Here is a 17,890-nt window from a genome sequence, read left to right on the forward strand (position 1 = left end):
ACGCTCCTCGGCCGGAGGGCGGGCCGTGGGACGGCGGGCGGCAGGGAGGAACGCCGCGGGACGCGACTAGGCCCCGGAGGAGTACCGGCGGGGAGAGGGGACCCCGCCCGGGCAGGCAGAGCGAGAAGGTCCCGTCTCCGCCGGGGCGTTCTGTCTTCCCGGAAGACACCTGACGTAAGTTTTAAAAGAGAACACTGGCTACGTGCTGCTCTTCGTCCTTCCTCAGTCAGTAAAGCGGCTCAGGCTTAGGTTTGGAGAACCGTCAAACCACATCCGTGAAATATTGATGAAGAGAACACAACCTTTTCATTCATCTACTACCACCACCCCCCCAAAAAAAACCAAAAAAAAACCACAACCCCCCCCAAAAACAAAAAAGCAAAAAAAACCCACAAAACAAAAACAAACAAACAAAAAAATAACAAAAAAACAACAAAAAACAAAAACAAACCAAAAAAAACACAAAAAAAAAAACCAAACAAAAAAACACCAAAAAACCAAAACAACAACAACAAAAAAACCAACCCCCCCCAAAAACAAACAAAAAAAACAAAAAACCCAAAAAACCACCAAAACTACAAAAACAAAAACAAGAAAAACAAACCCCCCCAAAAACCCCCAAAACCCCCAAAAAACACAAAAAAAAACAAACAAAAAAAACCCACAACAAACCCAACCAAAACAACAACAAAAAACCCAAACCCACTCCAATTTTCAGGACTCAGTTTCTTAGGAGAGCAGTAGCTAGTAACACTAGTGCTTCTCCTCCACCAAATCCAAGGAACACAAAATTTCAACACCATTCCCCTCATTAACAGTAAGCATTCACTGTAACCTTAATGATTTTGCTGACTTGCACTCCCCTCTTTCTAGCATAACTCAAATGTATAATGCACTTCAGCACGTAAGATGCACAATTTTTAGGCAGGAAAAAAATGCAGCTGTCCAGATCAAGACAGTGTGATTCTCACAGCCTGCAACATTGTGCATACAAGGATGGGGTTTAATAACATTTTGTACTAATGTTATTAGGATAGTTACGCTATATGCAACCTCTTAGGATACATTCACACAACTCACTGAAAAAAATGCATTTTCTTTCTCCAAATGCTTCATAACTTGCAGAAAACTAAACCCGCATGCAAGAAATTACGTAGTAGGAATCTGAAATGGCACTTGCTGACAGCCCACTGAATGATAAGCATCTCCAGTTTCTGCTCCTGCTTATTAATTCTTAATCTCAAACAACTGACTCCAGAGGCAGTTGGCTACTGTACAACTGCTAGACTTGGAAGTTTTTCCTGGCTCCTTTCTGTTCAGCACCTGCCCATGCGCAGAGCTGCTTAGTTTTGACCATGTATACTCTGAGCTCCTACTTAAAAGCCCAAGGGAGTTCAAAGAATCAGTTGCAGACCTACATCCCAAGCCAACAAACAAGTACCTGACCCCTCACACACAGCTGCAGGATGCATTCCTCCATGCACATTTTTGGGGCGGAGGGGGGATAACTGCAAAATGGGAGGCCAGAATGACAACTTCCCCTACCAGCATAGGAGTCATCTGCAGGACTGGAGAATAATGCCTACTTTCCTCCAGAAGAAGCTGAGGGTAGCATCATCCAGCTTAAGCCACAGACTAGCTACAACAGTCTTTCGCCAAAAGGCCTGTGTTTCCCAAACACGTTTGAGCCCACAGGCTCAAGAAAGCCTAAATTAACCAAATTGTCCCACTTTCTTCATCAGTACTTAGTTAATAAATTATTATATAAAAAATAGGCACCATTCAAGCTTTAAAAATCAGAGGCAAATCTTTTCCAGCTGTTTGAAAAAACAGCAATAGGTCTCTGTCCTTAGGAAATGACCCCCTACTCTGGAAGCCAAGGACATACACACAAGCTGGAGGCTGGCAGGATTTGAAACTTAAGAGTCAGTGATTGCATTTCCCACTCAAAATGTGTGTGGCCCTGATCAGCACCCTGGCTGTCTTGGATTCTGTGCTAAAGCACCTCTCCACATGCACTGCCAGGGAGCCAAAACCCAGCACTGAGGATTCTAGGATGAAGCATTTAAAATTCAGGGGTTGCAATATGCATCTCAAGCCATCCAAATCCCTTCTGGGATTTAACTTCAATCTGCCATCACAGTTGATAGCTACAGGGATTAAATAGTGGAAAGATAAATTATTTTTTTTTATTTGTTTTATAAAGAAGACTTGTATGTAATCTCATAAAAAATAATTTGCAACTCATGTCCAAGATAAATTCTTTTAGCATTAACAATGCACCATAAATGTCAGTATTCCCATAAAAGTATTCAGGTAACAAAACTTACTTTCTTGGAATGGTACAACAGGGAGGCAATTAAACCTGCCCCAAAGTTTGGGGTATTTGAAATTCCCACAGATCAGATCAAGCACAAAACAAGTATCATGAGCTTCTTTTCCGTTAGTAGTAAACATAACAGAGAACAGTACTTTTAAAGGTAACATTAATTGAAACACCTTTAACTCCTCGTTTACAGGTCTGTTGCATGCACCAATTCCTTAATAAGCTCATACAGTACAAATGCAGCTTGCATACAAATAGCTAGGTCCTTCGATTTCCATACATGTGTGACCCTAACAACTGCCTAACCACGGAAAACAACATAGTGGTTAATTCTACATGGACTGGAGTCCTGCCCAGTCACCCCTGCCTGCCCCACACTCAGCAGCTCAGAGAACAGCACATATCCTTTTGCCTAGTTCTGGAGAAGGTAACTGGTGCTGTTAATGGAGAAACTTTAACCTTAAGTTGTTAAAGACAAACAAAAACAATCATGAAAAAAAAAAAAAACAAGAGAAAAACTTTCTAGGCATGTATTTCAATAGATAATGAAAATGGAAGAAAATAGAGCACAGTATCATCATGCTAGGTGACATTTTGGCTTCAATCAAAAAATATTTTTTTAAAACTTATTTGAGGACTAAGATTTTGACTATTGAATTACAAGATTCCCCCCCCCCTTCCTAAACAGCCTAGGCTACCAATATCAAAATATATCCATGGATACATTGAATAATAAGTATATTAGGCTACTTTGGTGAACAAATCAATAAGATGTTTTGATCATTACACTACAAGACAGTTTGGATAATCCTCAAATTAGTAGGTTTCCAACATTCAGAATAACGTTCAAGTGAGTAGAACATGGAATTAAGTTATCTTAGTAAAAGATAGCTTATCCAAAAATCTGTGATCTTCAAATGAAACACCATACCTTGACAGATTAGCATCCATTCCTTTCTTTAAAGTAATATAGTTTGTAAACACATGTAACAAAGTTTATGTATTAACTATATTAGTAATAAGCTTCAGATTCTATAAACAGTACTTATTGAAGATTCATTCTTTTAATAAAATACCACTGACAGTCTCAGCAATTTATAACATTTAAAGTGAAGTAATTTTTTCCCCCTTAGTGTTCGAAGTACTCAGTACTTGTCATACACATTTTAAATTTCCCAGTGAATATCTTTATTTCCATGCACCTTCTAGATAAGAGATCATCTATCCATTGATTTCTTACAGGATAGACATGAACAAGTTGTTGAAAAAATGCCTTTTTTTCTTTTAATCAGAGATCCATGCTGCTCCCCCCGCCCCCCAAATTCTGAATCCCAAATAACTTACGGTAAAAATACAAACTCTGTTTTGGAAGAAAACATATAAAATATACACCATGTAGTGTGTGCACCTAAATATCTTGATTGTCAAGTAGTGCAAGCTTCCACTTTGACATACACACTTTTTTGGTTTTAGAGACAAGAGTTTGTTTCACTGATCTTTGCTAATCCCATTTCTTGCCATCTTTGGTAGCCTTTGTCCCTTTGTGTAAGCGTGGTACCAGAAGTGGAGGAACAAGACTAAAAACATAGAGCCATACAGCCAAATAATAAACATGAAAATTGGGTACTGGTACGGACAATCATCCATGATGTAGATTTGTCCTATATGGGCTGTAATCATAATAAACTGGACCTGCAGGAAAAAGGTGAAGAAAAGAAATACTTTTAAAATAAATGACAAACTTACTACAGAAGTTTAAAAAGATTCAGCATAACTTGCATACAACAAGCAACAGAAAGCAGGGGTGGGGGGTGCCTTTTTAAAGTGACATAGATGCACCCTTAGAGCCCCTCTCCCAAAATGTTACTCCACTGAAAAACACTTTCAGAGTAAAGAAAGAGAAGTCCTGGGACAAACTGAATTACAAGCAGCACTGGGAAACCCATAGGAGGAGAATGGGAGTCTGCCCTGGACAGTTCAGAGAAGAAACGAGGCAGACAGTGTTTGACCAGTGACAAGTGGGAGACTCATTTAGAAAAATTAGCCAGAAAAAAAAAAGGCAACCATTATAGGATTGTTGAACATGAATTCCCACCTTCCCCCAACACTAGCATGTAACACAAACATCTGTAGGTCCCCAAAACCAATTTAATGGAGGATTCAAATAAATAAATACATAAATTTCCATGTGACCTCCAAGTTAATAATCCACTGGTAGTGCCTCTGAGACAAAAAGACTTTCAGTTAGTCATATATATTCAAGCTAAATTGTTCAGTTACATACAGTCACATGAACTATTAACACCAGACCTGGTGGAAGCAGCCAGCCATGGCTGCTTCTCCCTGCTCCTTTCCCTCCTCCATCAGCACCCTTGCTCAGGCCAAACTAATTGTTTAGCCAGAAGCTGAATTTCAAAAATTCAGCTATTAAAAAAGCTGGGCATGAAAAAGCACCCAGAGCAATAACATTTTGAAAGTGATCTAAGGCTAATAGAACACTTAATGTAATTACTGCAAGAGTGTTTTTTAATGCTCTGAGAGAGGGGTAAATTCTCTAAACATATGAAACTCAAAACTATACTCTAAACATTCTCTAAACTGTGAAATAACAGACATGAAATTCTAAGGAAATACTTCTTTTTCCCTTTCTGTACAATAATTATGTCTTCTTGGTGTAAACTTACATTCTTATCTTTTTACACAGGCAATGAGTTTGGCAAATGTATTTACGAAGTACTGCATAACTGAAAAGCTCATGTGTCTAGTTCTGTGATTACTGTGAACACTGAAGTCAGTGGATTTAAGTATATAACTGAGGGCAGCTCACAACTTTTGTTTTACTCAATTAAAACATGACTAAACCTTGTACCAACTGTCAGCTACACACATGAATGTAAACTAAAAGTACAAATGTATTGCATTAAGTCTGTGTTAGCCACAATCAGCTTTCTGAGAGGTGTTTATGTCAAACAAAGTTACTCACAAGTTGTATACTTGTCATGTATTTTTTCCACCACAAATATTTGTGATAGGCTGGTCCCAAAGAACAGATTCCATAATAAGTGTACATGACAACATGGACAATACAGTTCAGCAAAGCATGAAATGTTCCTAAACCACCTGCAGAAAAACAAAACATAGTAGTATTATTGCATCAGGTATTTAAAAAGCCACCTCATGTCCTAGTAGTTTGTTTTGACTCAGGGTAGAAAAAACATGTACCACAAAACCTACAGACTTTGATTAACCCTCAAGGTATTTAACCTGAATTGGGTTGACACCAATTCTGAGGAGTCATACCAGTTTCCTTTCTCAGAAAAGGCTTATCTAATCATTTCCAAAACAGCAATAAAACCTAGCTGATCTAATTACCTGTGAAAGGTTTTAGTGGAATTTTGTTCTTTGGGTTCATTTATTATTTTTTCATAAAATATATACGTGATAGAGATGCAGAGAATTTAGTAGAAACAGTGTTCCTCCTGTTTTATACCTCTTTTCTAGACTTCATGGTGAACTTTGCAAAGCTCTGGAAGATAAGGAATAATTCTCTCCCCAACACAGATTTCCAGATTCCCAGGGAAAGAATCACATTTTCAGATAGTAAGTTTTTGGAATCATGACCTAAGTGAGGGTCTCACAAATCCATCATCCATGTCAAAAGCATACTCACAGTGAAAAGGAAATTTAAGGCCAAGTAGCCCCATTTGGGGCAAACTCATGACTGAAACTGGTAAGATAGAAACATTTCACAAAGCAAGTAAGGAAATATTCCCTTTTCCATTGGATCAGCTATGGCATTAGATGATTCTGCTCAACGTAATTTTAATTTTAATGAACACAAGAAATTATAGGTAAAAATGATCCAAGAAGTGGCAGACAGCAAAGTATTAAGAGAAATATGAACATGACAATAGTGAGCATCAGGAAGAAAAGAAGATGACAAAAGCAGACATTTGGTGAGAAAAAGCCAATTTTCCATTAAGAATCATTCAAGTTAAAAATAAAACTTATTTTGTGATTTTAGTAGCTCACACTAATCTTCCAGCTTGATAGATCATAACTCCTGCAGCTGTGATTGCAAACTTTCTTTGAAACTTGGCTATTTGTATTTTTTAAAATAATTTGAGTGTTCTTACAGTTCAAACATACATACTTTTCTTGGCTTGCACAGTGAATATTCAGAAGAAAAAATAAATAGTTAAAGCAGAGAAAAAAGAAAAAACGACCTCATCAACAGTACAAAAATATGCTGCAAAAAGCAGGACCATACATAAGCACCATTTTACAATTCCCTGTTTATGTCAGATCAGAGAAGAATCAGCATCTCCATTCAAACCCGTTGGGTTTTTTACAGATTGAAAACTTGATCAGTGCCACTACTTAGAAGGATAGACAGTGATGAGCAGCAGGACTGAAATTCTTGGAAAAAAAATTTAAGTTTTCAAACAGAACAATATTTGGAAAGATTAGGGTAAAGATAAGCAATGGAGTTGTAGGGATAAACACAGTTCTTCATGAATATGAGGGACTATTATTAGCAGAGGACAAAACTGTTCTTACACACTTTGCTGGAAGTATTTGTCAAATTATCACATGGGAAATTTGAATCTGATGTAAAATCAGAAGCTTGTAGCCGGTATAATGATCCGATGTCCAGATAAGAGGCAGAAAGTTAATCATCTATAAATGTAAACTTTTCAAGGTTGAAGAGGAGGGACTGTTAGTTGCTGGGCTTGTTGGTTGGGGTTTTTTTTGCAATCTATGAACATACTGAACCGTATGCTGAGAAAACTATTCACAGTTTCATCATTAACAACATTTAAGAAATACATGGTCAAAACACCAGTTTCCTAATAACAGAAACTCAACAAATACAGCAGAAATATATCCTTTTATACACTAGGAAAATCTGCACACTGGACACGTTCAAAAGATCCCATCTACAAATTTTCTGGACTGCTTCCAGGTCTTATTTTTGTATTCATAAAACAGGCACTAACAAATCAGATTTAATAAGCAGTGGTTTTCTTCAGCAATTTGTCACTGATTTTCTGGGAGAAAAAAACATACCAGATAACATGAGTGAAGAAACATGTACAAAACATCCCCTACTTCTCAGTAGAAACTCCTAAAAAAACCCCACACCCTCCTAGAGATCGACTACTAAATGACAGTGCACTTCTCCACTCTGTGCTTATCAGGCTATTCTCATGGCCAACTATATTTATTAGTGGTTCACACTAATAATATAGCATAGGAAGACACATGCATAGACACAAATAGCAGGAAAAGAGAAAGTGAAGGTAAGCAAGAAGAGGACAAAGACTTTCAATTCAGTACAACTCAAGTAAGTTTCTGTAATAAGTAAGGTCCAGAAAAATATTCTGTAGTTTTGTGAAAGCCAAAGTATGAGATGTAAATAAACCCAATTATGCTACCTAAAGCCAGCAAAAATAACCGCAGCAAAGCCTGAAAGATTTCTTAAACAGGCAAAAAAAAAATGAGAACACAGTCCTCCCCTCCAACTCAGTTCTTACATTTCAGGGGGACAAATGGCTCGTCTGTCTCATACGTCTCCCCTAGCACTTCTGATTTTGCAGTCACATCTTTTTCACGTAATAATGCTCTTTGCTTATATACAGCGCTCTCCTCTCCACCTTCCCCCTCCGTGAGAAAACCAACACTGCACAAAACGCTGTCAAAAGGGAAAAATGAATACTCCCCCCCCAAAAAAATTATGGTGATCTCAGATGTTCCATGAAATACTGCAGACATCTAGATGTAAAAACATTGATGTTTGCAAAATTTTTAATTCTGTTCTTTAAATATTTTTGTCTAGTATAGTTAACTTTTACTACCAGAAGAAATGTACAACTTAAACTCTCTCTCCACTACCTGCAGCAAATTTGACTCCAAACCACCAGGTCCATGGCATGATGGAATGATGAAAGACATGCAGGAATGTAACTTGGTTGTTTTTCTTACGCAGCACGAAAAATATCTGAAACAGATTTTTAATGAACAGAATGTTACAGGAGATCATCAAGCTCAACATACAAAAAACTGTACACATCAGTGCTGGTTGCTCACAACTATACATTTAAAAATTCTTCACAATTGTAGTCTTGGGACAAGAAGGGAAACTGAGGCTCTGGATATGGAGATTAGTTTTTAAAAAAAATTAAACCAGTACATAAAATCCACCTGTGAAGTCTCAAAAGCCAGGGCAAGCTTTGAAAGCAAATGTCCAAGGCTGAGCCATCACCTCTGTGTGCAACAGACACCTTAAGACAGACTTGCTTGGGCTGAGAACTATCTAGAAGCATCAGATTTTAAGTCCCCTGAACTACTAACACAAGGCCATTTCAGAAAATTAACTGAAGGACTAGCAACAGATAGAGGCAATAGAAAATATTAAGTTAGAGAAATAGCTCTTTATTATGAACACTGACTTAGCTAACCTTGGAAAAAGGCAAAATTGGACAGAATATATGTAGGTATTCTTGTCAGGCCACATTTTAAAAAATAGACATCAAGGGAAGTGTTAAGGAAAAACAGAGCAAGAAAACTGTATAAGGAAAAGTCAGGTCACGCAAACGGTAGTATCAGATGGCAAGCAAATGAACACAGAAGAAAAGAAGTCTGGTGTGCCATGGAAAACATTTGGAAACAGCTGACTTAAATACAGCTAAGAAATTACTTTTGCAATAAAACCAAAAAGCTGCTGAGAAACACATACCTGGTCGGCTGGATTCAAACACAACAAATTTTTAAAAGAAGAATTTTTCGGGCCCAGGACTAATTAAAAAGGAGCAGTCTAACCAGCAGGTAGTAAAGGTAGAGGAGTAAACTTGTCAGGCTTTTCCAGTTTTAGCATTCCTGGCCCTTCCATTACCATTCCATTTGGCTCAGTCAGTAACATCTTCCAGTGTTGAATCATGAGTATTTGCAGATGAAAGTTAAATGGCTGACTTTGCTCGCTGGGTTTAGAACATCCTAACTGCTCATGAGTCAGCTCCTGAATCACCACTATCATGCCTATTCACACTATTGTGTGAATAGGGCAAATGAAATCAAAGCTGATTCCAACACTCAGAAGCTGGTTTGAAAATAGCTAAACCACTCCCACTAGGTGTTGGTCTCAGGAAGAGGTGATGGCAGATGGCTGCTGGTGGTGAGCAAGGTCTGCATTCTGCTTCAATGCATTGCTGCTCAGACTTTCTTTGAAACAGGTTAGAGTGCCAGCCTGATATGAAACACATCTATAGTCATGACCCCCAAGGCATACACAGGAATTTAGAGCAGGTAGATATGGCAATTTATGTTGCATTCAGAGCTGCTGATGCAAATATTCCAAACATGGAAGATAAAATCTGAAGATGACGTGGATAACAAATTCAGCATGATCAACACTGGTTTTTATCTACAGTGTTGAGACAAGCATTGCCATAGCACAACAGGTCAGTGTATTCAGCTGTTAAACAGACAAGTTATCAGGGCTTCCTAAATTTTTAAAGGTGTGTTCCCTCATTAACGTTTTTCCTGATAATCAAGGAATGACAGTGTAATGGGACAATAAGATGAGAGGCAATAATAAGGGTAAACACCTTGATGGTATTCCAATAACTGAAGATTGAAGGGCTAAATAAAAAGCAGTTTATGCCCCCAGCTTCCAACAGCAGTGTTTCCTCTTCTGTGAAAAGGAGACATCACTACTTCTTTTATTAGGCTACAAATACTTACAGTGTCTAATAATTCAATGAACTTGGAAAAGTAGTAAAGCCAACAAGTTCGTACCATCTGCAAGAGTAAAAAACAGAAATTGTCAAATCATAATAGTCATAAATAAAACTAAGCAGCTGCAGGAAAAGTAAGTAATTATATAAGGGAAAGTACTGGGATGGGTAAGTGGTGTCACAAGATTTACAGAAATATTTAAATGTATGGTTTGTTTAGTTTTTCTTTAAAAACACAAAACATATTTTAATCCTGGAGAAATTTTACAACCAAGAAGAACAAGCCAACAAATATGTTGCCTCTTTCTTTCTCCCAAACAATCACCCCCTCCAGTTAACTCACATGGTCTACATTATGCAAGCAGGTATTTCCATTTAGTGCATTCCACCCTACAGCCATGCATTTGGTTGTTCAAAAAGCATTTCTAAAAATAAAGTCAGTGTAACATAACAATTTGGCTTTCTGTTTGGCAACTTACTCTTAGAGCTGTAGGTGACCTCGAGTAGTCAACGATATCGCACCGGAATGAGTAACCTGTGGCCCAACCCGACATAAGAAACTGGAGCAAAAAAAAGGGAAAGGGCAAAGCTTTACTTTATGTCTTTTAAAAAATTGATTAATTTCGGATTACTTTCACAATCACTAAGCAGGAGGGGAAAACAATATTAAAAACTTGTTGAATCAGCAACCTTGTCAATCATCTACTTCTGTGTCGGCTAGCTACCACAAAATACTTTGCCGTTGCAGATTAATTAATTTCTAATTCCAGGACCACACCTATAGAAAAGAACTTTCTTCCTACACCCATTATTTCAGCATTAGTAACCAAAGAGGAGAAACAGCTGCATCTCAAAAATAATGTTAAAAAACCAACTTATTGGGTAAATCCAACCACAAAAACAAATCAAACATTTTGAAATTCAAAAATCACAGCCAACCATCTTAATACTAAAAAGAAACAACACAGCATCTTAATACTGAAAGAAAACCAGCACAACAGAAGAATATGGCTTAATTTCATTAAAGACAAGGAACAAATCAATAAATTTTATTTAGTTAAACTGCATGATTCAATTAGTCTTCAACCGATATGAGCAATGAGAAGCTAGGGTTTTACAATCGAGAGCACATGCATGACCAAAGGACTGTACATAACAAATACAATTTAATCTCTTCTCTTGGAATATATTAAAGCTTGGACAAGAGCAACATTGTTAATATTACACTTGGCCCATTCCCCTGCCAGCCACTAGGCCTACTGTATCTTATATCTGTTTATAAAGTGCTTCTCAACCATTCATCATCATCATCCACTCACACACAATAGGAGGTTCAGCTCTTTTAAATGGACTAAAACCCTTCCATCTGTTAACTTCCTAAAAGAATTGCTTAAATTCTTCTATTGCTTAAATAAAACAAGATTTGAAACACCACCAAGACTGCACAATACTAAAGCACCCACCAAATGGCTTGGTTCCAAAGAGGGAAAGAATCAACTTTTTGCTGAGCACTAGACAATAGCAGAAATTCAATCTGTTGCCCTCTACCCATGCATTCTTTCATGAAATTGTAACATGGAAGTCTTGACAGCAGATTAATTGAATACTGTGTTAGTGTCAGACACTAACAGAAGTTTAATTTTTTTTTTTTGTTTCCAGGGGTTATAACCAAAACCAAACTTGGCACCAAATCAGAAAAGGAAGTTTGGCGATTTTTCAAAACAAAGTCTAAATAGCAAATGCGTGCACCTTGCCCACTGCTTTCCACACAACAGTCATGACACAAAGTAGCTGCTGCTGCCGTGCCTTTAGAGTGCTGTTAAAAGAAATGTCAAGAAGTTCACTGTAACTCATGATGAAATTTATGCAAATTGAGCTAACACAAAGGTAAGCTGCCGGTTTGGCACAATAATCTGACAACTTTGCATTACCAGTTTGCCAAACCTGCAATAGCCACACAGCCAGATTTAACACAAACAGGGTCAGTACTACTATAGTGATGCTTCACCAAGTAAATGTATAAGGCTATCACTCAATACTACTATTAAATAGCTACACTTTAAAAAACAATCAACAAAAAAAAAACCAACAAAAAACCAACCAACCAACTAGGTTTAAGGTTCTAAATTAAAGCTTCTACATAGTCTATACCATTCATTTGTAAGGATTTTTAGATCATTCAAACCCTAACACTATACAACTCATCAGGCTTTCCAGACATAAAGGTTAACATTTGCTTGAGCTATGAACTACAGCAAAATCTCAACATTCCTTTTGAGAGAAAAAGCATTTGCTATTTTGGGGTTGAGGAGAAAAAAAAAATCAATGTTAGAGATTTTCATAGTTTGGGAGGGTGGTGTTTTTCTGTTTTGGCTTGGTTTTGTTGTTGTTGCTGGTTTGTTTTGGTTTTTTTTAAAGGATGAAAATCCACAAATTAGTTTTTGTTAACGTCTGTCTTTTAAAAGGCAGTTCGAACTGAAGATTACTCCATAGTAAACACACTCTATAGAGTGTTTGAAACATCAGTGTTGACTATCACGTAGTAGGACAGAAACAATTACAACAAACTACAAAAAACATGTAGTCTGCTTTACCTGTTACAGCCCAGGGAAATTTAACAAGTCATGAGAATTTTTAATTTTGTAAATTGTATATAATGACACATAAAATATTTTACAAGTTTTCTTTCTATCTATGACTTATTCCCTTTTTTCAATTATCAACTCAATTAGTTTAACATACTGCTTGGATGAATATAATTACAACAATCAGAATAATAGTTTTTTAAGAATTGCAGAGTGGGAATTACATTAATAAATTTATTAAAAGTTAGTAGAGACAAAAAATATAAATATTTTACAAATAAAAGTAATACTTACTTCATAAGTCATATATAAAGAAAGGGCTACCACACTAAAATTATAAAACACCATTATCTGCCTGAGTTCAAACGGTTTTTTATTTTCCATGAGTTTGGGTCCCAAGGAAGTGACAAAATAAATGTAGGTTCCGATGATAAAGGTTGTTGGAAAAGGTGAAGACATGAGTGGCCAGCCTTCCAGTCTTGGATCTAGAGGAGGGGGGAGAAAAAAAAATTTAATTGGATCTTTACGGTACTTACTAAATCCTAAAACAGCTACAGAAAGGCACTTAATTCGTAATGGATTAGGTTTTGCTGTCACTGGTTTCAGAGTCTATTCACCTCAAATCCATACCAACTGGATAACAAGATTTAGCACCTGTAGGACTCAAGGCTTTTTTCTGCATCAATTCTTCACACGAAATGAAGAGGAGAACACAGAATCATGAGTGACCTCATTTTCTGTCTAGAGCTCTCCATGAAAACTCTGCGTTTTCACACATGAACGGGGCTCAGAGGGTGGCAGAGGAAGGCAATGCACAAGCAGATCACTGAAGCTGCATTTCCACCTGAGACTTCGTTCTTCTGGAAAAGCATGAACCTTACTTCACAAGTTCAAGTCAGAGACAGGGAGTAGCCCCACTTTTCAAGATCCTTGAGCTTTATAAGCAGTACAACATTAACATAGTAAGTAGGGGATTTTAAAGTTAGAAGACCTTCTGTCCCATCAGCTGGTATTCATAGCTTAGCACTCAAGGCTTGTGCCTATTCAGTCGAGACATATCACTGCTTTCACAGTGCCACAAAACACACACTTTCACATTACAAGCCTCCAAATGGCAAAAGTATTGCATGTTCCTTTCCAGTTATCCCAGGCAGAAGTATTGCAGAGTCCTCCTCCTACACGTGCCCCGCTCCCTCTCCCTGCAGCTGAGGCTGGCAGGTGCTGCCTCTGAGCTTCACCATGATTCCACTGCACCCTTCTGTCATTCATCACAGAGCCCCAGCTCACCAAAGACTTCCACGTTTTTCCACAAGCAGTAGAACTGGTATGAACTTCATGTATTTTTTTTAATTTTTTTTATTTTTATTTTTATAAACTGACTTTTGAAGATTCCTTTCTGAATGACCCCAAACTTAACTATTGACTCAGTAAACTGCTGCTTTTATGGTGTGCTGCTGAATTTTGGGGGTGAAATTATACCACTGCAATTTTTGTTAAGTGTTTAATGCGTGGCTAGATGCCTTAAGTGAGTGATTTTCAACCCACAGCATTCAAGCAACGTATCACCCATGAGACTCTCTGATATTGTTTACAGCCACTGGAAGTTTTAAAACAGATTGAGGAGGAAAGTACGTTATAATGCTGCTCAGAGCCTGCAGTGTGCCCAGTGCTGCTGCCCACAGACCAACAAAGATTGTGAACCACAGCTCTAGCCATCTGTATGTGTTGCACTGCAAGAGAATCACCAGCTCTTCATAACTGACTGCTTTTTCTGCATCCACCCTTTGCACTGGTACTACCAAAGCTTTCCCACTGGTCTTGCCAGCTTGATCCTGAGTAAACCATGTCCTGCCACTAGTATGCTACAAGATGCCAAATGCAAGCACTGGTAGGCAGGGAGATGAGGAACTCAAATTCTGAAGTCCTGGACACTGCAGCAGAAATGCTCCATCACCCAGCTCCAACCCAATCCACGTTACCCCACGAGTCGTACTGATAAACTCCCTTCTCACTTGTATGCTGTGGTTCTACAGAACAACTGAAATGGTTCTCAGCTATACTGGAAAAGATAATTTAGTAATTTTATTGATCAAACCTTAACTGCTTCACAAATTTTCTCCAGGAATCAGCTAATCTCTGTCACTACATGCCTACCACAGTGAGGAACACTCAGGGATGCCACTGCGACAGAGGGTCTTAACCACAAACTTGAGATCTTCTCTGTCATTTTTTGGTAAGCATGCAGAACTACAGAACAACAATGTTAAAGCAAAGTGTGTTTAATATCCTCATACCAGCTGCAACAAGATTCTAACATTCTTTTTCAAAACAGAACTGTTTACTCTGAGGATTAATTTCAGATATTGTAATTTATCAGGGTTTTTATTTCTTTCACTTTGCAAAAGCAAAATACAGTAACACCATGCACCTAGCTCCATTAATTGATAAAATAGTGTTGTTCAGTAATGAAAAAGAGTTGAAGTTTTATGTTCAGCAGCACAGAAAAAATGTAAACTATATATTCAGGCAAACCAGAAACTCTTACACAAGAATCTCTGTCTGCACATTATTTAGTCTGAGGTTATACCCATAAACTAGCTGAGTTTTGCTTTTTTTACTGTTTCAAAATGCAGAAATTAGTCTGTTCTTTATAGCTAAAAATGTTCAGTAGGTAACCTGCAAGTCTTAGAAACATTTACAGGAAGACAAAGCTACATTAATTTGATAAACAGTACACCTAGAATAGCTACACATTGCTATTCAAAATTATTGAAAGTTAGTAAGTTTTAGATTTAAATGACTCACCAGCATCTTTAATCCATTCATCATACAGTAGTACAGCCTTTGATGTCAGGTTGCTAAAGGCCATTTTCACTTGATTAAGATATTATGATGCTGCCTGCAGGAAAACAAACCAAAACAGAAATATGGATTTTTATAATTAATAAAATAAAGGTCACTAAAGTGTTTTAGAAAAGATTTTCAGGAAACAAAATGGAAAAAATAGAGAGAGGGCTAACAGAGCACCACATGTGAAATACAGATCAGGGAGCATTAGCTGACCACATCACACTATGCTTGGGGCTGATTTATAGCTGAGCAGTTAAGCATAACCATATGATTTTGTAATCTCTACATACCAAACAAGGTGCTTCCATGCCATAAAGTGTTACCTCAAGAAACCATGCTGTGTTTAACCATTACAGTTAAGGGGAAAATATAAATAAAGAGCAGCTACTTAAATTCATTTTTATTACCATCTCCACTTAAAGTCCAAGTCACTGATATGTGAAGAAGTTCAGCTTGCAATACTTACTATTGAAAATTTTGATTTTCTAACTAAGAAGTATTTCTAAGGTAGGTTGGAAAGAGGAAAGGTGCTGATATGTCTCCTTTTAAATACAATAATTAGCTATGTTATAATTAGTATGCAAATCACACTCCGATGAATCAACCATTTCCACTCCAGGATCGTGAAGTGTCATAGTACCACTGGTAATACCATTAACTCAGAAAAATTACCCAGCACATCCAGTTTGCATGCAGCACCACCTACATATGTAAAACTTTTCAGAGAAGTATGCTTATATGAGTACTGATTTTTGCCCTTCCCTTGCCTCATTTCCCCTAGAAAATACTTTTTAAAAATCCCAACACATTTGAAGCGTATCTCTCCTATTCCCGCTCTGTGTCTCACTTCACCATACAATTTCTCTCCATACCCCTGTGCAGCCTTCACACTGTATTCACCTTTGTTAGTCCAGACTGCAGCACACCTTGATAACCAGCTCCTTTCCTCTGGCTGCCCCTTCTGCATCTCCTCAAGGCTAAGCCAGCTGCAGGTCTGGAAAGCCAGTTCTGCCCTCAGGATGGTAATGCATCTCTCTCCTCAGATCTCCTCACTATCGTCTTCTCATTTGTCCTCACCTTAACATGCCTGGAAAATAATTTCACCCTTATCTCCAATTCTACAAGTACCTTCTGTTCACTGCCATTTCACAGGAGTTTTTAGGCACCTCAAAGTACACTACACCCACCCTTCATCACAAGAGGCAACACAGACAAGCCTGCCTTCATTAGAGTTCATCTGATCTACCTCTTCCCAATTCTCCTTTTGCTACCCACTTGTTTTCCTGCTTGCACTTGTCCTGTGTGTCTGAACATCTGAAACCTCCATCAATTTCATGTTCAGAAATGATTCCTTCTGCAAGTCTCTTAAAGTTGACATTTTCCAGATATACCATCCTCCAGCACCAGCATTTCCCAACTCAGTGTCACTGCCTTTATGCTGATCAATTTCACATGCCCTATGTACATATTACTATATAGCTAAAAAGCTCTATATTTACACAGAGTTCTGGCAAAATCAGAAGTAGTAGGGGACATCCTCTTCCTTTTCTAATGGAAACTTGAGTGGCCTTCTTCCTTTTGGCACTAGCAATCTCACGAGAGAAAAGACTTCATGGTTAGAGACATATTATAAATATCCCTGCCATCTTGCTCCATAAGCTAAACTATGGATGGTATCAAACATATGTAAACCCAACCCTGTCTTGAACACCAGGTACTTCAGACTGCCTATGACAGCCAGGCAACTCAGCTGTAAGTAACTGGTGCTGGGGGGAAGTGTTAAAAATCTGTATTTTATAATTAATTATTTTATTAAAATAGTTAGATTGGTTACAAGAAGTTATCCTTAAAATACAGTATTCTTCCCATGTCAGTCTCATGAGAACAGTCTATCAAGAGACAAGACATGGTAAACAGAACGTACCTTGTTCAGCGGTTATAACAATATTCTACCAAAGCCTACAGATACCTTGTGCACAGTATGGCTCAATATTTCAGTAAATATATTCACTGAATACAAACAATCACATTATATTTAATCAGTTCTTCAGTAAGAAAAATAGTTTACTGATTTTACTGCCAGTCAGTTTTCCTGCTCTCATCCAGATAAAGATGTTACTGGAACTCAGACTGTCTAGCTCAACATGCTGACCAAAACCTAAGTTAAACAAGTAACCTGCTTCTAAAAAACATGCTTTCAAAAATCCAGAAAATTCTATATGGATGTTAGCTCAAAATGAATTCCCATTTTTTATGGGTTTGGGGGTGTTGATTGACTTTTTCTCCTCTTAGGGTGCAAACCTCTCATCCTGACAACTGCAACCTTACAAATACACAATTCTTTACATCTATCCAGTTGACTTGTCGACATGACTTTAATTTTGCACTGGGAG

At 37.7% G+C, this 17,890-nt stretch overlaps 1 protein-coding gene across 5 annotated transcripts in view; it reads right to left on the bottom strand.

Moving 5' to 3' along the window:
- Positions 1-2,206: 2,206 nt before the first annotated feature.
- ELOVL7 (ELOVL fatty acid elongase 7) overlaps positions 2,207-17,890 on the bottom strand; it is a 33,218-nt gene continuing 17,534 nt past the window's right edge. For 3 of the 5 annotated variants that reach the window (XM_075019442.1, XM_075019441.1, XM_075019443.1), the window contains exons 2-8: positions 15,453-15,546; positions 12,942-13,132; positions 10,542-10,622; positions 10,070-10,126; positions 8,222-8,327; positions 5,310-5,446; positions 2,208-4,018 (exon numbers count right to left, since the gene is read on the bottom strand). In XM_075019442.1, the coding sequence (XP_074875543.1) occupies positions 3,815-4,018; positions 5,310-5,446; positions 8,222-8,327; positions 10,070-10,126; positions 10,542-10,622; positions 12,942-13,132; positions 15,453-15,516 (840 nt within the window). In that variant the 5' untranslated portion in view covers positions 15,517-15,546 and the 3' untranslated portion in view covers positions 2,208-3,814. Of the gene's footprint in view, positions 4,019-5,309; positions 5,447-8,221; positions 8,328-10,069; positions 10,127-10,541; positions 10,623-12,941; positions 13,133-15,452; positions 15,547-17,890 lie in introns of all 5 variants that reach the window. The other 2 variants (XM_075019445.1, XM_075019446.1) reach the window with 1 other exon arrangement.

This window comes from Buteo buteo, chromosome Z (genome assembly GCF_964188355.1).
Source record: "Buteo buteo chromosome Z, bButBut1.hap1.1, whole genome shotgun sequence".
In the NCBI taxonomy this organism is placed as follows: Eukaryota; Metazoa; Chordata; class Aves; order Accipitriformes; family Accipitridae; genus Buteo; species Buteo buteo.